Raw genomic sequence first — 26,086 nt, 5'->3', positions numbered from 1 at the left:
TTTGTTTTTGTTTAAAAAGAAGCACCATTTTGTTCAGAAAGCTCCTGAAGGAGAGAGGGCTGGCTGGGCTGGCACTGCAGCCTGTGCCCGGGAGTGAGGGAGGCTCTGCCCATCACACATGTGCTGACGGGACTTGGAAGAGCCACCAGCCTCCCGCCCGTTAACCGATTTGTGCCGAGTCTCTGGGGCTTCATGCTCAGCGAGAGTCTCACGGGCCATGCCGCCCTCCCCGAGGGAGGTGTCAGCACTGCTGTAACCCTCAATCACAAAGCTTGGGGTGAAGACAAGGTGAGCTTTCCCAGCCCCCACGAGCACGGAGGCCCTGTCTCAGGTTGTCACACTATTATTTACTTAGTGGCTCCTTCCAGGGCCTTGCTTTTGAACACAGTGTAAGATTAGATGGAAGTGCTCCAAGATGTCATGTGAGGGACCTGTATTTGCCTGGTGAGAAATAGCAGCAAGCCCTCATTGTTACACGTATGTCAGAAGGGTGGCCCTGTCACCTGTGTGGCACAGTGAAGTGTCACTTTGGGTTTTCACTGTATAAAGAAACCGTTTTTCTTCAGGGTCTGCTGTGCAGCTGTCCACATATTGAAATCCACTCAATCATAAATCACATGATCACAAGCTTCTAAAGTAATATCATTCAGGGCTAATTTTTGTAGATCAAACAGACTCTGGCAGCTTTGGAATAAATCCATGGACTGTTAGCCCAGGTTTTAAGTAATTGTTGTTAGAGCCACCTGCCATAAAAATATTTTTAAAAAATTCTCTGGACCCCCAAACCCTGAGAATGGCATAGCTGTGATTTTCCTCTTCTTCTAAAGAAATGGCCTTGAAGAAGAGGAGTGTGAGCGCCTCCCAGTACCAGGTGAGACAGCTTGAAGTCGTGACCACACTAAGGAAGGCCTTTCCAGTGGGAGGAGAATGCCCAGCAGAGCCATTTTAAGGGTGGGCTCTGCTAACTTGAGATCCCTCTGCATGCCCCATGCTTCCTGCTAAATCCTGGGCCTCCTGTTAGACTTTCCTGGGAGCATGAGAACTCCTCCCATGAAACCAGTCTGGTCTCAACGTCCTGTAGAACTCATGGTGATGCCTTCCAGGATCGGGCTTTCCAAAGGACTCCCTGAGCCAAGTCTCCTGCAGAATGTTTAGAAATCATTCTGTGGCCACAGAATGAATCCTCATTTCAGTGGTCAGTTTCAAATCCAGGCAGAGTCGCCCCACAGCGCAGACTGGAAGTTGTGAAACCTGAGGGCACACCCATCAGTGTTTCCCCACTCCCCCAGCCCCTCTTCCACACACGGACATCTCTGACTTCAGCACAGCTTTGTACATAGCCTCGAGTTCCTCCTTTTAGCCAAAATTTAGTCCTCCAGCCAGTACTCTGCACCCGTTCCTCTCTCAAAAATGAGGACCCCCTCCTCAGTCCATGAGCAGGTGCTTACCGAGTGAGCAGTTGTCATTGCCAGGGCACACCTCCATCCCCTTGGCCTCACCCAGGGCCTCACTGATAGGATGTAGTCTTCCCTGGCTTAGACCTTTTTGCCCCTGTAATCCTGTGACCTCTCCGGTTGCCCTATTTCTTCCATGCCCATCTCCCTGCTTACTAACCCACTTACTGCTTATACATTTCTTTCCCTGCGACCTGGCATCTGCCCCCACTGCTCTCCTGAAATTTCTCCTTCAGAGCGATCCGTGACTCTTCTCTAGCTTCATTTCTGTTTTGGGCTGTTTTTTGTTCTTTTGACATATTTAACCATGCACTGCTTGGATTCAGTCTTCTCTGGTTTTAAAGACACCTCACTCCGCCCTTCCGGGTCATCTCCTGTCCCTCTAACGAGTCCTGCCTCGTTGGGGGAGCCTTTGTTTTTTCAACCTGTGACTGCGACGTCCCTCAGTGCATGACTTCAGCCCTTGACTCTGTCCTGTTTACCTCCCCCACCGAGCTCCTCCATCTCCTTGACCTCAGCCATCGCTTTTGTGCTGTTGGCTCCAAAATTGCCCTTCTGCTGGGGCCTCTCACCTGGGCTCCACTCCCGCATTTCTTCTAGGGGTTTCTACGGCATTTCTACTTGAACATCTCGCTGTCACCTCAGTTACCATGTCTAAATGGAAGAGGCCATCTCTCCCTGCCTTCCCCAACCCAGGTCCCTTTTCTTTGCATGGGAATGCATAGCACCTGGCAGGTGCTCAGTAACGCTTTACCAGAAATAAATGACATGGCTTGGAATAACAGGTTAAATTAAGCAATTTTATAATCTGTGGACTGCATGGGGTATGTTATCAGCTCTATAAGTTCCAACCATGAATCAAATTTAAAATATTCTAATGTTCACTTAGCTATTTACAGCTTTCTGAGCACTTTGGCATAAGTTATCTTGGTAGGTCCTCTCAGAGCATCCCTGTGAGCTGGCCAGCGGAAGTGTTATCCTCATTTTGGAAGAGAAAGGAGAGGCACAGAAAAGTTAGGTGGCTGCCCCAAGATGAAACAAGGACTTTCAAGAACTGTTGGCCATCTCTTTAAGGTTTTACCTGTTCCCTGACAGCTGGAACCACTGGGGTGTCTGGAGTACTGAGTGTATCCCTCTGCAGATTTGTTTTTTAAATGGCCAGATGGTAAATATTTCAGGCTTCACAGGCCATACGGTTTCTGTCTCAGTCACTCAACTTTGCCACCTTGGCTTGAAAGCAGCCATAAATAACATGTAAGTGAAGGGGTGTGACTGTATTCCAATAAAAGTTTATTTATAAAAACAGGTGGCTGGGCCCAGTTTGCTGACCCTTGCTCTACGTGAAACTCATTCCAATTGAGAATTAGCAAACACACTTCCCCCCAACTGGGATTTTTTTTTTGTTTTTTTGGCTTTGGAGCCACCAGAAGAGCTTCAGCTAATGATTGTTTTTCACTTCCAGATCCTGCATCTGAAAGGAGAGTGGGAGAACGGGACTCGGCACCGGCCCAGGAAAAACCCACCTCCGCTGGCAGGACTACTGAGAAAAAGGCCAAGGATGACAGCAGACGGGTGGTTAAGAGCGCTCAGGACCTAAGCGATGTGTCCATGGACGAAGTGGGCATCCCACTCCGGGTATGAATCCTGACCAAGGAGTCCTTCTTAGGCTTCCTCTTAAGCCAGTGACAGGCACACACCCCTGAGTGCCTGTGGACACCCCTGTGGGTTGCAAAAGCATCTTAAGGAGGGTCCTCACCTCTGTCCACCCTCCAAGCCCACTAAGGGCCTCAGAGACTCAAAGTGCTGTGCTCCAGTCTCCCAAGCCCGCCTTGGTCCTGGGCTCAGTGTGCAGCAGCTTTCCCCAAAGCATGGGTGAGGTGTTACTAAGTCTTGTGCGGAAAAGGATTTCATGGTGGAATGAACGTGAAGGAAAGCTGGGTGGAACAAAGGCAGTTTGTTCTGCAGCAGAACTTCTGAGAGGCTTTGGGCACGTGAGAGTTCAAGGGGAGGATGTTGTGGGCAGTTTCCCAGTCTGCCCCCTTCATGGACACATTATTTACTGTTCCATGGAGCAGGCTTGGAAATTGTCAGTCTAGGGTTAGAGGACCCCGGGGAGAGTGAGGCTCTGGGTCCCTGTTCACGGGTTCCGGGAGAAGTTCCCCTGGATGGGATCTAGCCCATCACCCAAAGTGAGAAGGAAATGCGAAGGCAACCACAGAATGGATTCAGCCTGCTGAGGCCTCCAGAGCAGAGTGGGTCTCGGGTGGCCCTGCCCGGCCCTCCCCCCTGTACAGGTATGCCAGTCTCCTGCGGGCCCTTAGGGACTCTAGGCAAGCCCAGCTTTTGACACTAGATTAGGGTGAATCTCGTTCCTGTCCAGGTGCCCACCAGAACACTGGTCGAAATGTGTTTCTCTGTGATGTCCATTGAGCTAATAGACAGGTTTCTGGGTCCCTTTGGAGAGGGCCAATAGAAAGAGCAGTGGACTACATCTCAAAAGAACCATTGTCTGGTCCTATGGAATAATAACTGTAAAATAATAACAATAATGAGAATGAGAATTATTACTCATAGTTATCACAGCTACCATTTGCCAAGTGCATTATCTCATTTAAACATCATTCACTCTACATGGTGGATACGAATGTCATTCCCATTTTACAGATGAGGAAGCAGGGACTGAGAGAGCCTACAACACTTGCCTAGGACTGCGTAATTTGTGGGCGATGGAGCAGCCTGTCCAAACCCACACCCTTCCACTCGTCTTCTCAGCAGCTCTTGGACTTCGGGCAGCTGCGACGCATTTTTCCTCCTCTGTAAAGTGGGAGTGACAATACCCGATCTAACCACCTATCCCCTTCCTTGTTTTATTTTTATCTTAAAAAAAAAAGCCCAGTTATTAAATGACAGCTCTCTGGCATTGGCGCTCCACTGGGTTACATTGGAAGGTGTGCATTCTAAGTCTGGCCCGGCTCGAGGAGGCTTAGACACAGTGGAGGGCAACCTGATAAGCCCGTGTTCTTTGTCTCACACGTGCTTCAAGGGGGGTACTTCAGTTTAGTCATCTGTATATGGAAAGAGATTCTCTCTAAAAATGAAATTTTTAAAAATTTATGTAAAAATGGACAGTTTTAAGTGGCTCTTCACTGTTTTCAAAATCTATGGCCTTTTGGCCAAATGTTACTCTGCAGATTTGCGTCTGAATCCCTTGGCTTATATTTCTCAAAAGTTTTGAATTTCTTATTTTTTTTATTAGTTACAGAGCCAGCTTTTTTTTAGATTTTATTTATTTACTTTTTTTTTAATTTTATTTTAATCATTGTTCAAGTACAGTTTTCTCCCACTTGCTCCCATTCCAGCCCACCCACCCAACCCTCCCCTCTCCCCCCCCATTACCCCCCCATATTTATTTACTTTTAGAGAAAGGGGAAGGGAGGGAGAAAGAAAGGGAGAGAAACAACTGTGTACAAGAGATTTAATCAGTTGCTTCTTGAATGCCCCCAGCTAGGAACCTGGCCCACAACCCAGGCATGCACCCTGACCAGGAATTGAACTGGCGACCTTTTGGTTCACAGGCCGGTGCTCAGTCCACTGAGCTGCACCAGCCAGGGCAGTTTTGCATTTTTGTAAAAAGATTTAAATGTGGAATCACAAAGATGTATAGAATTACATGAGTTTATACTTGAGATGTCGTCACTTTCCGTTTTGATTTTGTAATCGTAGAGGTTCTAAAACATACGAAGATTTCCATTTCATTTTACTCTTTGCCTTTGTTTTTCTCCAGAACACCGAGAGATCGAAAGACTGGTACAAGACCATGTTTAAACAGATCCACAAACTAAACAGAGGTACTGGTTTGCTTTTGTAGAAGCTCTGCTGTGCTCGTATGTTGACTGTTGTGGTGAGGACCTAAACCCACTTCTCTCGGGTGCCAGGAGCCTGCCTCTGCACTTGACCTCATTAAGCACCAGCCTGCCTGAGCCCAGCCAGACACCTTCAGAGCTGAGGAAGGAGGGGGCACTTGTGCACCTGCCTTAGATGTGGGATTTGAGGTCGGCTCAGAAGTCCTCCCTCCCAGATGTTGTGGGATGCAACAGGCTGAGCCCAGGCCCCTCCCTGCGCTCTGGCATCTGCCTGCCTGGGATGCAAGCAGCCCAACTCCCACCTGCTTCCAGCTTTAGGTGCACTTCCCTGTGTCAGCCCATGACTGCCTTGTAGGCAGGGCAAGGTGAGAAAGTCCTGAACTGGGAGTTAAAAACTTCTCACCTGGGTTCGGTCCCCCAGGACTCATGTGACATTGGACCAATCATATACCTCTTTGTGTTTGTCCCGCTTCCCTTCCTCCAAGGGATGTTGCAGGGTGCAAAAGAGAGCAAATCCTGCCTTGTGAAGTAGCATGCCTGGTATGCCTGTAATGTGGTGTTAATATGAAAAATAATCTCCCCCACCTGGGAGCCAGTCCTTGGCAGGTAGCCCTGCGAGTCAGTCAAGAGCTGACACACCAAAGCCTGCTCAAGCTGGAAGAGAAATGCTTCCAAGTCAGGGGCCCGCTGGGTGGCAGCAGGTGACCCAGCATGGTGGGAGAACCCCAGGCCAGCGCTTGGGCAGGTCATGAGCCCACAGCTCCCATCCGCCTGTGCCGCCAGTCAGCTGATAGGCAGGGACACAGCTGCACCATGGGAAGTCCCACTTCTCCTGCAGGCAGGGCATCCTGTCCTCCCCTGTGGCCAAATCCAGTCTGGCTGCCTGGCACAGATGACACACGAAGGCAAAGAAAAAACGTTCTGGTCAGTGCTGGCCTAAGTCACCAATAACGAATCTCTCTGATTACAGTGGATGCCAGCTAACGTCGCTGTTAATTAGCTCCTGCAGTGCTCAGAATGGACCTGGCTGTGCCCCCTCTTCACACTCTTCTAAATATCAAGATGCTCATTTGTGTTCATGTCTCTGAGCCAGGAGTAAGTCCGCTGTCGTTGGGCGGATGAGCTCAGTCATGGTGGTGATGCTAAAGCCTGGGTCTCTGATGGGATGGCGTTAGTTCCACTGGTCACTGCCTAAAGCCAGTGTCCATTTCCTGCACCCACCTGTGTCTCACCTTTAGACCCAGCTCTGGCAGCCCAGGTGCTGAGACACAGGTACACATGTGAAAAATATATAATTCTGCCTGTAGGCAGTGTGGGTCCTCTCCTGTGTCACAGCTGTTAACAGCCGAAATCACACGTCCTCGACGAAACCGCCTGCCTTAGTGGTAGGCAGAGGAACCCATTTGTTTTCCTTGATTCTCACGTCCACAGTACAAGGTTTGATTTATTTTTAAAAAAACATTTTATCATAGTGTTTTCATTACATACTATTTCTTATCATAATTAATATTTTTGCCTATCAAAGGTAAAAACCTGAAGCTTTGTGCTAATGCCTCTTGCTTACTAGAGCCTATGTGTGTGTGTGTATATATATATATATGTATGACTCTTTAAGAAGAGAAATGGTATTGTCTCTTTAGATGTGTCTCAGTACTTCAGGCAAAAGGACTGGATTTTTAAAAGCCATTTTAACTTCTTTCATGTCACTAGTGAAGCTTGGTATGTTCCAGAACTCAAGGAGCCTGAATTGTGTGTGGATTCCTATTCGTTCATTCTCTCCATTTGTATCTTCCTCTATTCTCTCTCCCAAACCTGCTCCTCTGCCTAGACACTCCTGAAGAAAACCCTTATTTCCCTACGTACAAATTCCCTGAACTTCCTGAAAGCCAGCAAAATTCTGAAGGTACCATAAACTTAGACAGTGTGTCTGTTGTCCTAGCCTTAAATTAATTCCTATAATTCCATTGTAGGAATGAGATTCGGCCTTTAGATTTTGTTTTTGTAGTCGTTTTTGGTTGGCGAACGTTTTATTTCACTCATCTGCATGATGTGCTACATTAAAATAACTAAGGCCTTTCTAGTGCATTAACCTGTTTTTAAGTGCAGTGCCTGTGTGCTTTAATAACACTAAAATAGGTGATCAGTCATTCAGAGAGTCAGTTGGGGATTTGTCAGTTCCTCCACTTCATGGTGGGTAGTTTCAAAATCCACTGCTTTTCTCTGCTGCAGAGGACAATCCTTACACTCCCACCTACCAGTTTCCTGCATCTACTCCTAGTCCTAAATCGGAAGGTAATTAAAGGGAAATCATGTGCCTCTCCTCATACCCGTGCTGTTACTTTCTTTTTTACCTTGGGTTTTCTCTCTGGTGGCTAAGGTCTGTCTCCCGATCATTTGCTTCCCTCTAACCTCGTGCTGTGTGGTGGTGTCTTGCTCCTCGCCGACTATGTAACCAGTGTCTATCCAGATGGTGTTTTAATCCTATTCCCTTGGAGTCACAGGATTAATGGGGTAGTCAGTGAAGCTTAGTTATGATGCTCTGAACATGTAGGGCTCTGGGAAAAGCTGTCCATATCCAACCAACCAGGGCTTTATGTTGGGCGCACTCGCAAAGTATCGGTGGCTGGGCAGTGACTCTGGGAAGCTGAGTCGTTATGGCTGGTGAGCAGAAGGTCGACATGCCATCTGTCAACAACAGAAAAGTTACCCAATCCCCACATGTGCAACTGGCTCATCACTGGGCCCCTCTTGTCATAGACCCTCAAGGTGTATCTGCTTGGTAGGGAATTCCCAAAGAGGTATCCAGGCGTGAGATTCAGTCATGGTGGGAAATGATATTTCTTGAAAACAGAGTTTTTGTTCAAGTTAGAAAATATTTCCTGAAAGAGCCGGCTTAGGAATTTGGACATGCTGGGGAGGATAGCCACATTTATATCTAAGAGATTCTTCACTAGGGCAAAAAATCTAGGTGTCAAAGAAGGTTCTAATAGGCAAGTTAAGGAGTTAAAGGCAACATCCCAAGAATTATTCTAATCCCAGGATTTCCCAATCTTTGGATGAGTGGTCCAGAAAGAGGAGAGAGTCCATGGGATACGCAGGGCAAGTTTTCATTAACTGCTCTTCTAGGAGGACGTGTTGAGTGCTCTGAACTTCACTCACTCAGGCAGTACTGAGCACTTGCATGTGCCGTACACTGTCCTCGGAACTGAGGCTACTGCCATGACTAAGATCTGTCCTCTGTTCTCAAAAGTCCACATCTAGCAGGGAATCAGTTGGGACCACTCCATCATACCCTGTCCAGTGTGGTGGCTGTTGCAAAAGCATGTGTCCAGAAGGGCAGAGAAAACCTTGCTGGCACACAGCAGGTCCTTAGCACACACCTGGAGGATGTTGATGAGTGAGGGCTTTGGACCATGGAATCGGAGTTGTTCTCTAGGACAAGCCCAGGGCTACCACCACTGTTCTTCTCTGCTCTAATGAGGCCAGCAAACCATCCTGCACAGCCCTTCTCGTCATCACTAGAGTTGTCCATTCGATCATTCACTACACTTTTATCCATTACTTAATGTATACGAGATGACACACTGGCATGTGTTAGTTTTAGTTAAAATACCTTATTTCCTTTTCGGTCTCCTTGTTGTTATGTGCTAGTCTTTGGTTTCCAATCATTTCATGCCTGGGGCCTGTTTTGAATGAAAAGAAAAGTCTACTGGACAAACACAGACTTAAAAATTAAAAGCTGAGAATTTAATGTTAATCGATGACCTCCTCACTGCCACCAAGGGCCTTCTTGGTCTGAGATAACCTAGCCTTTTTTATCTTGGAGTGCTGATTCTACCCAAAAAGCATTGCTTAAGAAACAATTGACCGAGGACAAGGGAATTTTTTCCAGGCAACTTTGACTAAATGCCGTTCTTGATTTTTGCTTTATTGGGACCTGGGAACCCAACCCACTCCATAAGATAAGGTTCTCTTCTATGACCAGCGCACACCATGCCTGAAGGCGTGTTATCCTGTAGACACAGGCAGACGAAGGGCACCTGCAGGAGTCCTGGGGGGCAGAACAGTGGCGCCTGCTGGACTGGAAAAATGCCGTAGGCCCGTCATAGGCAGTGCCAGCAGATGTCACAGTCAGCCGGGCTGTTGATCTGAAGACAGGGCTTCACGGCTTCACACCCAGAGCTGCCACGCCATCCGCTGCCATACCTAGCGACCCAGGGTGACGGTGATGGCTGCCTTTTGGTTTACGTCAACTCAGGCACAAGCCGCAACGTGGGTTGTTTTGCCTAAAGTCATAAACGAAAAGCAGTGACATAATAACTTTTCACCTATAATTTAGGGAGTAGACCTTATTTTTTCCCCCAAAGACCAAAAAGGAAGAAATAGTCTTAAAGGACAAAAAGAAAAAAAAATTAGATTGGACATGAAAAATTCATAATATCCAATATAATTAAACTTTAACACACATTTCTAAGAAGTCTTCTTCCCTGGAGATCTTTTAAAAATAGGGTAGATGTCATCTCTTGCCCACACTTCTGCTGAGATGACAGATGCATTCAATTAGATGAGGGCTTTTTACAAGTGAGTGAAACGTTTGAACTAGATCACTTGAAAGAATTGTTATTTTGATTTTAATTTTTTTTAACTATTAAGAGAGTCTCTGGCTTGTGGTTTTGATGTCTGTGAGTTCCAGCAGGTCTTCCTCAGTCCTGTCCTTGGTGTGGCGCCAGGCCTGTGCTCCTGATGGGCAGCCCTCGGCTTTGTAGGCAGGTCTTCCTTCCTCCCTCCCTCCCTCCCTCCCTCCCTCCCTCCCTTCCTTCCTTCCTTCCTTCCTTCCTTCCTTCCTTTCTCCCTCTCCCTCTATCTCTATCTCTTTCCCTCTCTTCCTTCCTTCCTCCCTTCCTTCCTTCCTTCCCTCACATAAGGATATGTTCATTGATTTGAGAGAGAGACAAACATCAGTTGGTTGCCTCCCATATGTGCCCCAACTAGGGATTGAACCTGCAACCTAGGTATGTGCTCTGACTGGGAACTGAACCCACAGCCTTCTGGTATACAGGATGACACTTCAACCAACTGAGCCACGTAGGCCGGGGCTGCACACTCTTCCAAACATGGGAACGAGCTATACCTTTCAGAGAAAGGTGTTAAAGGCAGATTAGCACCTGAGGCTTTACCAGTAGTTTTTAATGAGCGATAAAAAACACAGCTTTATTAAGAAATGTGAATCATCATTTCAGAGTTTATCCTCTGGGGAGGAGGAGACTGTTGTTGCTGCTGGGTTTTTTGTTTGGTTTGAATTCAAAATTGGAAACTAGAATTATTTGCAATAAACCTACCAAAACCTAGCTTAAAGCCACTGCCTCTGTCTCAATTCTGGTTGTTTATACAACATGAAAAAAATGTTTCTAAGAGTCTCAAAGCCGATTCTCCTAAGTAGTAAAGGACCATGTGAAAGTTTGTTTATGCTGGCTTAGCAACCTTCTTTCCCCAGCTACTGTGAAAAGTAAACTTCTGGCCAGAGTTTCAGAAGATAAATAGAATTAGCATGTCTTGATCAGTGAGGTTTAAAATGTTCTTTTAAAGAAACCTGTATGTTCCACTAAGGAGCTGCCCTTCCAGTCACTGCAGAACCTTTTCAAGCACCCTGTGGGGCAGGAGCAATATGTTTAATTACTCTTCATTGCATGAGGCAGTGTGGAAGAGTCGGGGCTAGGAAATTTGGGAAGAGTAGAATGAATTCTTTCCTGTATACCTTTGTCATTGGGAAGCTTATCAAAAATAAAAATAGTTTACCAGAATAACTTTCAAGTAATGCTAAGCAAATGAGGCTGCCTCCCTCCCTCCCTCCTTTCCTTCCTTCCCTTTGCTTGATCTTCTTTTTCTCCATCATTTCTTCCTCTCTGACTCAAAGTGACTTGTCTGGAAATTACACTCCATTCTCTCTCTCAAAAGCAAATGTCCTTTCCTTGCACCTGAGCTGCCACCAAGTGTAAAAGACTGTGGGTGTGGGGAGGGGGATGCTGATGGAGACCAGTACCAGCCCCTCCCGCCGGCTGCACCCAGAGCTGGAGGGGATGCCCAGAGGAGTCTCCAGATGCCCTGCCCGTGGTTTCCCCCTGAAGCAGGAGTGAGAGTAACAAACTATGGAGAAACAGCTTGAGAAACACTGGCACTGCCTCTTGCCCTCTTTCTCTCTTCTGCTTTCAGAAATAGCAGCGTGGTGGCTAGCATGCCAGCAGCTCAGAGTTGTAATCCTATTAATAATAACAGCAGAGCCACCACAGTGACTGTGCCTCCCTCTGCCCTCTGTGATGCCCCTAACAAATACCAGGCTCCGTGCTGAGCGCATCACAGTCGTGAGGTCTTCTCATTTTCCCAGCAACCTATGAGCAAGTCCTCATTTTATCAATAAAGGTGTGAGGCTCAGAAAGGTGAAGTAATTTGTGCAACATCACACAGGAAATGGCAGAGGCAGATTTCAAACCCCAGTCTCTGAAGCTCCCCAGACCTGGGCTTTTACCTACTGTGTTCTGCTCTGCCGATCCCCGTTCCTCTCCTGCTGAACTCTGTGTTCTTGGCTGGCCCCTTGCCAAGGGCTCTCTGGTGCCCAACTCCAGCTGGCTCTGCTTCTGAGTCACTTGTGTCTCCCCGCACTGAGCCAGTGTCTCCTGGGATGGTGTCTGGGAATAGGAAGTGAGGAAAGTGCCCCCGACCCTCACCCAGGACTGAGGACCACTGGGATGGGGGAACACCACCCTTTTTACTCTCCAAAAGGAGAAGACTCTCACTAGTGCAATGTGGGGAATTTGGATATAGGATTAGAGTGGAGAATACAGATGCAAAAGTTCTATTCATGAAAACGAAAGATATTTTCAAATTATCCCTCCAAATCAACAATAAAACCTTGTGGTCCAGGGCCTGTGAGGACCCCTTTGGCCGTATCAGGATGAAGAGCTATCATGTCAGCCAGGTGTGAAGTCCCAGTGACCAGCTTTCCCCTTGTTTTTGAATTCTTCTGGCACCACTGTCAGGCTGATTTCTGGTGAAATAACTTAAGACATCATCCCCAAGACATCCCCAGGCTGTGGAGATGCATCATGTCCATTGGTCTGTCTCATTGCACGTTTTCCTTATTTCTCGATGAGGATGCACCATGGCAAGGATTTAGGAGGCTGATTTTCCCAGGCACATCTATATTTGAGTTAAAAGAATCCCCTACTGGCCTTACAGGATTTCTAAGAATAGCCTTATTTTGCTTGAGCCCAAGCAAATCGCTCTATTGTGAAGATGCCTGGCCAGGATCTGTGCCTCCTGCCCCAAACTCCAGCTAGTACTGCCCAGAGGAGGGGCTGAGCTGCTCACAGCGGTCACCTTTGCTCTCCTGACTGGAGCTGCCCAGAAGGTCTCTGCCTAGCAAGTGCGCACATCTTTGCCGGGCCTGCAGCTGGTTGAGGCCTTAGCAGTCACTCGCTTCCCACCTTCACAGGCCGGGCATGCCACAGGCGATGAGGTCGGTGAGTCCCTTTGCAGCTTTTACTCCTTCTGCTCCTTTCCTGCTCCACCTCATTCTCTTCTCCTTCAAATCTGCTTTTTTTCCGAATTTGTCTTCCATAGCTACTCTATAGCCTCTACGGATCGTTTTTTCATCCCTTAAAATTCGATTGCCTTTCACCAGAACATAGACAGCTTTAGGAATCTTACCCCAAACTCCCTGGACTATTCCTGACCACCTGACCCCGTTTCCTCTTTTGCAAATTCTTCCTCTTCCGTCCTGCCCAGACTTTGTGTACCCACCTCTGCGTATGCCTTTTTCTTTGAATATTTTTGTTTGTGGTGTGTGTCCTTATCTTGACCCATTTATCCTTTCTCTCCCTAAGTGTGCGGGATAAAGCAGAAGGAATTAATTTGAGCAGTGGAAAAAGATTGTATTAAAAACAAGCCATTGATATTGAAAAATAGTTTTGAATCCTCAAGGCCTAGGAAATGCATAAAGTTGAAATTTAATTGATAATAGGTGAGTTATTATGCAAATACTGCTCTTTGCCTATCATCCCATACTTTTAATAGAACAATACAATTAGATATTTTTTATAGAACAATCATTTTCAACCAGCACCTTTTCTAATGTCTTTAAGATTGTCATTAATTCTACAAAAAAAAAAAAGAGAAGTCTTTTATTAGAACTTAATTTTTCAAGTCACTGTGGCTGAAAAGGCAATTGTGTGCCTCCTGGCAGTTTTGAGAGAGTAGCTGTTCCCAAACGCGCCTCCCAGGACACATTGCCAAAGCGCAGAGTGTAATCATTGGCGCGTGGACACCGGAGCCCAGCAGGGCCCTTCGGGCCCTGAAGTGAGCTGTTCACCCTGAGTAAATCCTGCTTACAGTCAGAGCTTCCTGGAAGGCACTGGCACAGGAAGTTCTGAGTGTTGCTGCCAAGGTTTGACGTTAGCTGTTTTGAGGGGCACAGGCAGCATGTGGCTCCACCATGAGCGAGAATCACAGGATCCCGGTTCAGCAGAGCCCACTCTGGCAGTGTTTTTAAAAAGCCCTGGGAAAAGAGTAAAGGCAGGATTTCAGACACTGGCAATGTCTGTGTTCATGGACAGCTTGAGAAGTGTTTTATTGAGTGTGTCTTCACTATGGTTAAATTCTCTCTCTCTGTCTCTCTCTCTCTCACACACACACACACACATGCACACACACTCCATTTGGCTAACTCTAATATGTAGAAATATAGGCGGGTATCTTTACCCCAGTTTTCCCATTCACTGGTATTTCTAACTTCATACCCATTTACCCCAGCATAGACTAGCCTGCCAGGAGTGGAGAGCAAGGAGCAGCAAATGGAAGATGCAGCAAGAGTGACTCAATTTTACCCATTGTCCCTGGAGACCAGCAGGAGGAAAACTAGAAATGTGATGGGGCAACAGAAAACTTGCTTAAGCGTCGCCAAGGAGGGGGTGGCAGAAAAGCAGAGCAAAGGCCTCAAGGGTTGGTAGGCAGCCGGGCCAACACTGCAGAGAAACACTCCCCAGCCCTTGTCTCTTGCATAACATAAATTATAGTGGAATAGCCACGTCCCCTCCCCAGAATTGGGCAGCTAGGGTTGGGTGACCCATAGAATAAAGCACCCATCCCCGTCAGGGGGCTTAGAGGCAGCATAGGGAAGAGGAGTCAGAAAGATCTTGATTTCATTCCCATTGTGTTGTGTACTGTGAGCTACGGGCAAATTTCCTTAACCTCCCTGGCCCTTAATTTCCTTATCTGTAAAATAAGATATTTGTTCCTACAGTTTTGGCAAAGATTAAGTGAGATGATATTAGTAAATTACCAGCTACTATTAGGCACTTAATAATGGGGGCTGCTATTATTTTTATTCAAAAGTACAGGTAAAGTTTTCTTCCATGAGGTTTGCAACACAAACATAAATTCAAAGAATAAATTATGTATTCCTAGATGTTCAGATGAATCCATACAAGTTCAGTTTGCCATCTTCAAAGTTTGATAACCTGAAATCCACATGTCAGATGCCATAGACACTGGGTGAGAAATGCAAACCTTGCTCCCTCTGAGATGCCCTGTGTTAGCCTTGATTGGTGAGGTTTCCTTTTCCAACTACACCAAGGAAGAAAGAACTTCAGGAACATTCAGTCAGCCCTAGCCAGGTGGCTCAGTTGTTTGGAGCATCATCCTGTACACCAGTAGGGTGTGGGTTCAATTCCCAGCTGGAGTATGTACAGGAGGCAACCTATCAATGTTTCTCTCTCTCTCTCCCCCTCCCTCCCTCCCTCTCTTTCTTTCTCTCTAAAATCAATAAAAACGTATCCTCGAGTGAGGATTTTTTAAAAAAAGAACATTTAGTCATTTTCTCTGTTGTCTTCACTGCGCCCACACATCCTTCCTACTTCTGGGTTTCAAAATACATAAATTGTTTAACACTTGGAGCTACTTTTTTTCATCTTATAAGACATATGTCTCATTTTCTTTTAACAAATCTTCTAGAAATCCACATTAGAAAACTCTAGAAGGAAAAATTTTTTTAAAGAGCTCAGGCTTTAAAAAAATTCTTTGAATATTTAAATGCCTTTTCCTTCACCATTTGCTTTGTACCTCAATGACAGGTAACAGAAATTAATCCTCACCTTACCATCTACAGATAAACTGCATTTCTCTACAGCTCAGACAGATACAGGGTTGTTAGCTAAAACACTAGGCTGGCTTTTAAGCACGACATACATTGGTTTCCAACTAAGCTAATTTTTATTTGATGGCCAATATTTTTCCAATCAAATTCCTGCAATCAAAGTTGATTTTTAATTGTCTTTCACATTGCAGCATTTTATCAGTACAATAATCAGAAGTTCTGTTTAAAACAAAACAGACAATACAAAATTCTTCCGACAGTACTGCAAAATACATACTTCCGGATCCCGTGTTATCTCTTCTGCCCTGTTTCCAGATGTTAAATGAGCTTGCATACTCAGTTTATGGCGGAGAAAGGCTTGGCTGTGTTGGTTAGAAGAACCTTAAGCCCTGGTCAGCGCCAATGTCAATTACTCCCACCCTTAAAGCAAAGAGAGGGAGCGGGGAGGGAGGGAAAAATAACTTGGAACCTGAAGACTTCTCTGTATTCAGGCTCGGGGAGACCTGGGGCAGATAAAAATGTGGAGAAAAGAAGGAAGTAAGAAAGGGTGATAGGCCATCTTTAATTAATATTTACTCAACAATAATAGCAGTGTTAGCTTTATTTACATTTCACAAAATATTCTGACCTTTACTGCTATGAAACTAAAAATGATTTCTATAGACAAAAGGACTTAATTAACACTTAGTCACTAACATGTATTGGATCCTTTGGCTTGTCTTTTTAGGTTAGTTCATGTGTTTTGTTAAAGTCACTACAGATTTTTAAGGGAAGGTGTTGGGTCTTCATTCCACATTCATGAACTCTGAACTTGGGTTGGCAAGTATTAGAAAATGGGAAAGGCTGGCTGTTTCACCCTAACACTCTGGAGGGACTGTCCAGGGTATAGTGACTAGATATCCCAAATTTTCAGGACACTCCCAATTTTGAGATCTGTTCCTATAAACACACCTGTGGTCTCAACCTTAGTGCAGTGCAGCCACTTCCAAGAGGGGTTGGGATCGTATCTCAGTGCCCCCTGAGGGGGCATTGTGTGTCAGGCCCATGGAGGGCCATCTCACAGCACAGGAACCCTGTGGGTTTCATTTGTCCCAGCGTCACAGAGTAGACACTTACCCCGAGCAGGACGTTTGCAGAGCAAACCATGTAACCGCACCTGCCATGCCTGTGCATGTCCCGAGGAAAGAGCCACTCAAGGAACCTGGTTGGGGTGGAGTTGAAACATGAATATCAGGGTTTTCTCAAACTGTTTTCTTAGCTGCAGAACCTGCCTGGTCAATGACATTGTTTAGGGAACCTTAGTGTGTAAAACAGGTCACAGCCGAGGTGGGGAGCTAGAACGCACATCCCCCCCCCACCCCATCCCACCCAGCAGCAGGCCTTCGGGGACTCCAGGGAACTCAACAGGATAGACCAGAGACTTGGGGTGAGCATCAGGGGTCTGTCTCAGCTCCTGATTCCAGCTCAGCCAGTCTGGGGACCCCCGTGTTCCAGCTATGCTTGTGGGAATTCTCTTGAGGAGGACCTTTGGCTGCTTGTACCCATGCTTTTCTTAGAGTTAGGCTGCAGTTGTCTCCCAGGCAGCGTGAATGTACCTTCCAGACTGCAGGTTCTGTTTGGGTGGGTGGGCTCTACAGAATGACTCCTCTCCAGTGTGGTTTACTGTGGTATAGCTTCTAGCTTTGCTCCCTCCCTCCCGGTGGGCCCTCAGGTGTGGCAGGAGGCCAGCGCAGGACAGTGGGCTTGGGGGACAAGTCGCTCATTCTCCTACCTTAGCCAGACTTCTCCTGATTGCATTCTGTTTTGTTCAATAGATGATGATTCAGATCTGTACTCTCCTCGCTACTCCTTTTCTGAAGACAGTAAGTGACTTAGAATATACTGGGTGTGGAGGAGGAAATGGGGCGGGGCATGTTGGATAAGGGAAGACATCTTCTTGTTTTCAGTTTTCATCAGTTTTAAGTCATTTGTACCCACTTTCCTTCTCCAGCCAAATCTCCCCTTTCTGTGCCTCGCTCAAAAAGTGAGATGAACTACATCGATGGTGAGAAGGTAGTTAAGAGGTCAGCCACACTTCCCCTCCCGGCCCGCTCTTCCTCACTCAAATCAAGCCCAGAAAGGTGAGTGCTCCCCCGCTCCGCAGTCAGCTCTGTGACTTCAGGTGCTCACACACAGTCTACCAGTCCCATCCCATTTCTCTCTTTGCCGGGCTGGTGGCCTTGGAGTCCGGAGTCAAGCAGACCTGGTTTTGAATCCCTACTCTGTTATGTATTAGCAGTCAGTGACTTATCCTTTCTGAGTTTCAGTGTTCTTATCTGTAAAATGGGAATGCATTTTACATTTGTTAGGGATGTTGCAAGGACAAAACAAGATAATGATGTAACATTTCCAGTAGTCCCTGGCTCATAGTATGGGCTTCATTAACGTTGACTATAACTATGATCACTTTTTTACCTTTTCCCAAGAGAAATTGTAGCTGTAGGATGTGTTGTGTATTTTTGTACTCTGTGTTTATTAATGGAGACCATAGCAGAGACTATAATTTTATTATGAAGCCACAATTTTTAATGTCCATTTATTTCTGTGGCATACATTATTCAGACATGAGGCTTGGAGTGGTTGTAACGATGATGACGGTCATCTCTTAACACCTGTCCGGGATGATCCAATGTCCTTTCACTGGGTTCTCAGGTCCTCCGGAGCGACCTCCTTATGCCATCTGGACCCGTGTCCCATGCACCTTCTGCCACTTCTCAACACACACAAAAAGGTTCTACCCAAACTGAATTATTTTTCCCTAAAAGACATACTCAGTTTCACACCTTCATGCCTCTTCCATCTTCACAGACAAATGAATAGCTGTTTCGAAAGTCTCACGCATGCGTAAATGGCATCTGGCTGAGGCGTTTGCTAATTAATTTGAAAGGAAGGCTGGGTATACCTATAGATTCTTTTCAAGTGCATCTATCAAACTGGGTGCATTCTGTGTGCTGATGGAACTGGAAGCTGTGTGGGAATAAAAGCACACATAAATTATTGTCCTTGCCTTTCAGAGGTTTATAGCCTTGCAGGGACAACTAAATATAATCACAGTGTAAATGCAATAATGTACATGCATAAAAATTTTGCAGTTTCCAAGGATTCATGTATCCTTGAAACCCACCACTGGATGAGGTTAAGTATCTGTGCTGAAGGCTATGATTTTGGTGATTATAGGGGGTGGAGCATGGAAGAAGGAAGAACAGGACTGTAATAGCAAATAACATTTATTGAGTGGTTTCTGTGGACCTCATAATTTACATGCACTGTCTTGTTTAATCCTTGCAAATGGAATCACTTTTCAGATGAGGAAACTAAGGTAGCAAGAGGTAAGGTGCTCAGCCTGGGTCACCAGGTAGCAAGTATATTGCAGGGATTACAACCACCACCCACTGGCTCTGCCACGTACATTGTCTCTCCCCGCACTGGCAGGAGTGGGAGGTACAGGCATGTTTGGGGAATGATAGGCTCAGGAGAGCAGAGCAAGGTAAAGAATTCTTTTAGAGAAAGCTTTGCTGCTGCTGCTTCCTTCCTTTCTCTTCTCTCTGCTTTCTAGGACCTGGTTTTGAGCTCAGGACACCTCAAGCCTTTTGTGAAGCAAACACAGAGATTTAACTGTTGTACTGAGAAGGGAACCAGCACAACTGGACGCTTTGCACAGAGTCCGATTTTATGCTTCGGATATAAAAATTCCTTGGCTAGACTACAGTCAGCCAAACTCAGAACATGTGGGATGCCAATTTTCATGAAAATAGTTCTAATAGGATTTTCTCTCTACAGAAACGACTGGGAGCCCCCAGATAAGAAAGTGGATACAAGAAAATACCGTGCAGAGCCCAAAAGCATTTACGAGTATCAGCCGGGCAAGTCCTCCGTTCTGACCAACGAAAAGATGGTAATGTGCATATTGCAGTTCTCTTGTCTCACCCTGCCCCTGTTCTCTGATCCGGAGGCATTGTGCACTTGGATGGCGTTCTTTCTCCCTTGAGATAGACGTGCTGTCTTTGGAAGACAATGAATCAATGAAGTATTTTTACCCTTTTCACTTTTGCAGGTGTTCATAAAACAAGTCCTCTGTGAAAGAACCTTCTTGCTGTGGCTTTCCGGCGCTTTGTGTGCATGGCTTTCATAATTTCAAATTTTCTACTAACGTAAAGATTGGTTTTGCTGCTGTCTTTTTTTAAACATCTAACCATTAATTTAGCAGGCTTATTACTAACTGGACTAAATTTGGGTTTTTTAAAGTGACTCTTCTTTGAACATGCATACATGTAGTAGAAGTTACTACTAGTTCATCATTAAAAGCTGAATAATTAACATGTGATTTGGTGTGGGGGGAAACCCCTGGCTGTTAAAAAAAATGCGTTTTAGGTCTTCCTTGTCTGACAAATGCAATATTGAGGAAGAATTTCGTGTTCAGTCTGGTCTGTGGTTCCCTACGCAAGTTCACATCTCCAGGCAATTACAAGCTGGGGGAATGGCCTGCAGGGCAGAGCAGACCACCCTGGACAAGCGGCTTCTGCTGTACATGGGGAAGAATTTTTACAAACCCGTTAGTTCCCTGCCTGCCAATCACACTTCCTTTTATTCACCCTTTATTTGAGACAAGCTGATTCAGGATTCTGATCACGGTTAAAGGGATTCTCCAAAGCTCCGTAACCTCGCAGCCCTCCAGCCGCGCCAGCAGGATGGAGTGATCTTACTGGGAATTGGATTTTATTAAAATGCTGGTACCACACTGAGTACAGAATAAGTAAGCCTCTGAAATACAGGCGCAAATTATTTCCCCTCTGCCTCTCCTGCTCTGCATGTTTTTAAGGAGTAATTGATTTGACTTTTACTAAAATAAAATGTGACATCTTTAAAAGCACCAAGGGATGAGTAATTTTAATTAGGATAAAGCAGTTTGCAGAAATGCTTTAGAGCTGTCATTCTTTAACATTTTCCGTGCACCACAGTTATTTTAAGCAAAATGTTCAGAGAGCAGCAGAGAATTTTGCCTCTGACTCCACCCTTCATTGGAGGTTCTCTTCCTGTTAGAAGACAATAAACACAAAACACAATTTTCCACATAGATGTTCCTGGAAAGAAAGTCATGCTTTGGGTGTATCCCAGACATCTTCATTTCCCCTTTATTTTCCTCTCCTTTCCTTGGTTCCTATTAATTTCACCACTATTCAGAACTAGGGCAAAAAAACACCCATATCGTTTTATTTTTCTCCTTGATATCAAATATCTTCCATATCATTCCTTGGGATCATTTGTATTGTTTTTACAAACTCAGAAGAGGAACACGTAGTACCTGACAGGGGCTCTCCTGGGAGAGCTGTCGTGGCCAGGCGCCTGGTGGCGAAGCACCCTCGGGCGAGCCAGGCAGGGGACACGAACACCAAAGGGGTCCGTCACCTTGCATCGAAGTGCCTTCACTCTGTTTAGCACTCTTCTTCCAAAGGGACGCTTTTCATTTGAGAGAGAAATTTCAGTCACATCTCCATCATCTCCATCTTTTCCATCTTCATAATAGTTGAATTAGTCCTTTGTGTTTGATTTTTTTCCTGTTAACTTTGAGCAGAAAAGTTGGAACATGAGTTTCAGGGTCTGAGTCTTGCCTTTGACGTCCAGTGTCTGCTTTGCCAGACTGGGAGGACACATACACACACACACACACACACACACACACACACACACAGCTAACGATGGATAAGTATACTAACTAGCGACAAATGTAGAATCTAAATTTACTTTCAGAAATACACAGTTATTTGGGGGGAAAACAATGCTTTTATTTCCAGTTTGAGGTACCCATGTCTGCGTAAGCCTGGCGATGTAAATTGCGACCTCACTGGCGCACCTGTCTGCAGAAGGGTTGAGCGGTGGGCCGTGAGGCCTGCCCTAGAGCTCATCTGGTGCGAACGCAAACCATCCCAGAGAGAGAAAACACCATGCTACCTCCAAACACCCCAATAGGAGATTTACAGCCTGGGTGACCTATTCAGCTCTTTGGCAAAATCATATGAAGTTCTTTATAACAACTTGGCCTGTCTTGCCGTAGCGTGAATCCACTTTCTTATCTGTGGCCTTGTCATTGAAGATCATTGTCAGAAATAGCCTCTTTCAGGCTTTGTTCCTCTTACTTTCCTCCAAATTCCCTTATTGAATGTCAGCTCAACTCAACAAATATAGATAGAATAACTTTTATATGCCAGGCCCTGGCTTAGATGGAGGGGTCTCTGCTCCTGTGGGGCAGTAGTGGGAAGGGCAGACACTAAGGTAATAATCACACAACATGTATCTGAAGAGTAAAGTAAGGGGATTTACCCAGCTTGGTTTTTTCCCAGTTCACAGTCACTTCAAGTTCCTTTCTAGCATTTCAAGTCTGTCCCTTGGCCCTGTTTTAGCCTGGTATCACCTGCAAACCTAGTGCCCTGCCCCTTGTCATAGGCGTGTGGGAAGTGGAACGTGGTTTGAAGAGCACTGGACTAGGACTCGGAGGACCTGAGTTCAGATTCCGGGTCTGCCCTCTGTCTTGGGGCAAGTCTGTCAACCTTTCTGATCCTCAGTGTTTTCCTCTGGGAACCAGAAGCATTGTCTGGCCTGCCGACCTCACTGAGGTTGTGAGTGAGAGGATCGAGTGCAACAGTGCAGGTAAAAGAGCCACGAGTATTATAAAGTGCTGTGCCAGTGAACATTCAGATTATTATTTAATTAAAATCTGAAGCTAGTCGCTGGCTCCTATTCAAGCAGCAAAACTGTCCTTGAGGAGCATCAGGCATTTTCCTGACAAGGCCCCTGTCCTTTCGAAGGACTTTGCCAAGCTGGGAAAAGAAGAGCCCCCGGTGGCAGAGAACGCAGCCAGGTGCTGTGGAGCCAGCCCCGCCCGCCAGTCCCCAGGTCCTGGTGTGCGTCTGCTCTGCACGTCTGTCCTGGCTGTTAGTCCGTTCTACAACGGGAGCAACAGCTGAGATGTAAATGACAAAATCAAGCACAGATTTTAGCGCTGTGTGGTGTTACCTCTTTAACGTTCTCCCCGGGGAGCTCGAAGGCCTGAGGCCAGCGGCTCTGGGCCCACATTGCTCGACATCCCCCCTGATTCCGTTCTCAGCCTAATGTCAACCTCGGCAGTGAAACGCTCTGCAGACAACCTTTGGCGATAAAGTGGGTTCATTCTTTCAGGTCTGTGTACCAAAGCATTCAGGCAGTTTCCTGAAGGAGTTGGTACATTTTAATAATTTTTTTAAAAGCCTAAACTATTCAAAGAAAGCAGCTTATAAATAGTCTCTAAAAATAATGAACATGAAACAGGTTTCACGAAATCCCATCATATTAGCATCCAGGATATCCCAATGTCTAAACTGTTTTTCCCCAATTAGTTGTGTCCTTGAAGGTACTGGGCCTCATTTCACTGAATAAATGCAGAATCCATTAAAATTTTTACGTAATTGCAGAGCCCCTTGCCAGGGAGCATGACTTCTGCCTCAGGGTTTAAGCCCCAAGTCCCTAAAGACAATGGGGGGAGCTTTTAATCTGGACATTTATCCTGCTGAGTTCAACTTATATTCAGTGAATTTCAGTTCAGGAAGGTTCTCTGCCATATTTTCCTTGATTTAAAACAAAAGTAGAAATAACGGTGAAGATTCTTGTAAGGATTTAGAAGAAGCGATTGGTGAAGGTCACTGAGAAAGTTTACAGCCACTCCTACCAGCTGCAAAAGGCCCGTTAATGGCACGTGAAGAAAAACAGGACCAGGAAGAGCTGCTTGGGAAGCGGTCACGGTGAAGACGTGACGACCTGGCCACAGGACAGCAGCCCCTGCCGCGGGGAGTGGAGCCCCGAGGGAGTGAAGTTTCCTACGCATTGCTTTTAATCTCAGTGGAACATGTACATTTTATATTATTTCCAGGAAATCGCCATCTCTCCTGTGACTATCAAGGTTTTTTTGAAACATACACGTATGAATTTAATTCAGCCATGAGCCTCTAACAGTTTTGTCTGCAGTGAGCACATCTCCAGTTTATTAAGGGGAAACTTGGTTTGCTTTCCAGGTGTTCATTTTTAACTAATTATTTCCAGAAGCACATGTTATTCCACAGAGAAAGGTACTGGAACTTTATAAATATCTGATTAAATATGAACTCCCAGAGAATCAATGATCAGTCTGTGTGAACTACCTCTTAGAGTTCTTTAAGTGAGAAATCTAACCTATTTTTGTAACATGACCCAGAAGTCTCCACCTCTGTTGTTCTGTTATCCGTCTTGTTCAGCTTCTCCCTCCCTTTAGTTTCTCCCAGTCCTTTAACATTTATTTGTTAGAACATAAAGTGTATCCTGTCTGTATTCATCCCCCACGGATGCTTGTTTAAAATGTTTTTTCACTTGTGTCTTCTGTTTTTACTTATATCATCTTTCACTTTACTGTGTATGGGACATGGTTTCTCACCTACTCATGTGCCATTAAAGATGCAGTATTAACAAATTGGCTTTTATAAAAGTGTCAGTATTTGCATTTATTTTGAAACCCTTAAGGCAGCCTTGCAAATAAGTACTAAATCTGTACTAGGCTGTAAAAATTGTTTGCTCTACTCACCTGGCATAAATGGCTAAATGTTTGATGTGCTTACCAGGTTATCTGCTCATAACTAATAGTTCTTTATGAGGGGGAAATAAGGGCTTTCTTTTCCCCCGCAGTGTGGGACTACTGTTCCAGTCATATTCATATTTGTTGTGCAGGGCAGCAGTGTGGTGCGGAGTTCTCCATCAGCAGTCCATCTGTCTTCTGCCTTAGGACTGGGAGGGATTCGCTCCCTGCTCCCTAGCTCAATGTCCCCATCCTTCCCTGCCTGTTTTAGCTCCGTGGTTTTGCCAATGTCAGCAAAAATGGATGATCGCTGCTGTTGAACGCAGTTGCTGCATATAACTGGAATCCACTGCATCTCTACTGGCCTGTTCCTATGTAATCTTTGCATAATGTTATCCTTCTCTCTCTTTCATTTCCCTATCACCAACCCCTATAGAGTCGGGATATAAGCCCAGAAGAGATAGATTTAAAGAATGAACCTTGGTATAAATTCTTTTCGGAATTGGAGTTTGGGAAACCGGTAAGTTTAATAGCCTCAGTGGTTATAGACATTTTTGAAAATAATGCTGTTGATGCATTGTCCCTACTAAAGAATCAAATCTATCTATAAGGAATTCAGGGAGTGGAGAGCACCATGTCAGTTGTCCCTGGTGGGACTATCTACGCTCACCACAAGCTGTAAGCTTTCCATTGCTTAACTTGATCAAGAAAGGACTGTACCTGCAAGTATTTCTTGCCAGAGATCCCAGAGAAACACGAGTAAATCCTTGCTTGTCTTAGGACCTCCCACCACTAGCAACAAACATCACCTGCCTGTGGATGGCATTGTATTGGCTGTTGGTTTAGTTCCTTGACCAAAGTCTTCGTGGCATCCTGAAGGCAAGCAGGAACATGCATTGCACACTGAGCAGACCAGCACTGTCACGTGTTAGATCGAACTTTTAAAGGCACAGGTGCAAGGGAAGTGCCAAAGCCAGCCACAGAGGTCTCTCCGTGCAGATCTGACCCACTAATACGATCCCATTTCAGGCAACTTTTAGGGAGTGATCTCTGTGAGTGAGGATAATAGTTCCCAAAATTTGAAATTAGAGTTAGGAATTCTAGCAAATTTAGTGTTCAGCTTAATAATATTCTGCAGCTTCCCCCTGGTGTGTCTGAGTTGGCTTTGGTCAATATTGATTTTTGGCAATTAAAGGAGGATTTTCTTAGTATCAGACAGAAGGGAGAATTGAGCTTGTTTTTCCACTGGAAATGACTGGAAACTGAGTTTAAAATTCCAGTTATTTTACATCTTAATTATTACATCTGGAAAAAGAATTTACAGGTAGAAGGATTAAATGAATAAAAATAGAACATTTTTATTAGATGTTTGTATGAGACTTTAAGCATTGAATCCAGTATTTGAATTGCTGTGGTTTGGTATGAAAGTTTTATCTCCAGGCAGGAATTAACTTCACAGTTTAGTAAAATGTTAAATTCCATGGTGTGTATTTTTGTTAAGATGAAGACAAAGGCAAATTAAGCTGGTGTCTGGAACTACTAAACTGATTTAGCAATGCTGAGCTCTGTTTCCAAGTTCACGCATTCTGAGTTGGAAGCACCTGGCTTGCAAACCTCCTGCCTGTAGCAACAGACATTCCTCCCACCTGGCCCCCTCCTTAGACACTGTGTCCTAATAATGGCAGCTAAGCTGTCCTGGGGGAACAGCGCCACCTAGTGATGAGTGGACAGGGAAGCGTCTAACCCAAAGTGTGCACCAACTCCCCCTTCCCAAAGTTTGATGCACACCTCACTCCTCCTTTCTCTCCCTTTTTTCTCTGCTGTCTGCCTTTCAGACATCCATGGGGTCAACCTCAGGCAATCTTTTCCACATGCAAATATTTAATAGTATTCTAACCCTTCTCCTTTTCTTCTTTTTCTTAAAACCTGTTCAAATATCTCAGAAAAGCCTTTTGATATATAGTTCCTCCCCTCTTCCCCCCAAAAGACCAAGATTGGCATATACAAT

At 45.4% G+C, this 26,086-nt stretch overlaps 1 protein-coding gene across 42 annotated transcripts in view; it reads left to right on the top strand.

Annotated features, from left to right (window-relative positions):
- SORBS1 (sorbin and SH3 domain containing 1) overlaps window positions 1–26,086 on the top strand; it is a 223,791-nt gene that overhangs the window by 141,598 nt on the left and 56,107 nt on the right. For 12 of the 42 annotated variants that reach the window (XM_036027020.1, XM_036027021.1, XM_036027024.1 and 9 more), the window contains 8 exons: window positions 2,917–3,089; window positions 5,239–5,302; window positions 7,146–7,220; window positions 7,547–7,609; window positions 17,279–17,326; window positions 17,455–17,584; window positions 19,284–19,398; window positions 24,515–24,598. In XM_036027020.1, coding sequence (XP_035882913.1) covers window positions 2,917–3,089; window positions 5,239–5,302; window positions 7,146–7,220; window positions 7,547–7,609; window positions 17,279–17,326; window positions 17,455–17,584; window positions 19,284–19,398; window positions 24,515–24,598 — 752 coding nt within the window. The remainder of the gene's footprint in view (window positions 1–2,916; window positions 3,090–5,238; window positions 5,303–7,145; window positions 7,221–7,546; window positions 7,610–17,278; window positions 17,327–17,454; window positions 17,585–19,283; window positions 19,399–24,514; window positions 24,599–26,086) is intronic. The other 30 variants (XM_036027027.1, XM_036027029.1, XM_036027036.1 and 27 more) reach the window with 4 other exon arrangements.

Source organism: Phyllostomus discolor, chromosome 5 (genome assembly GCF_004126475.2).
Source record: "Phyllostomus discolor isolate MPI-MPIP mPhyDis1 chromosome 5, mPhyDis1.pri.v3, whole genome shotgun sequence".
Lineage (NCBI taxonomy): Eukaryota > Metazoa > Chordata > Mammalia > Chiroptera > Phyllostomidae > Phyllostomus > Phyllostomus discolor.
This window is presented reverse-complemented; position numbering and strand designations above follow the sequence as displayed.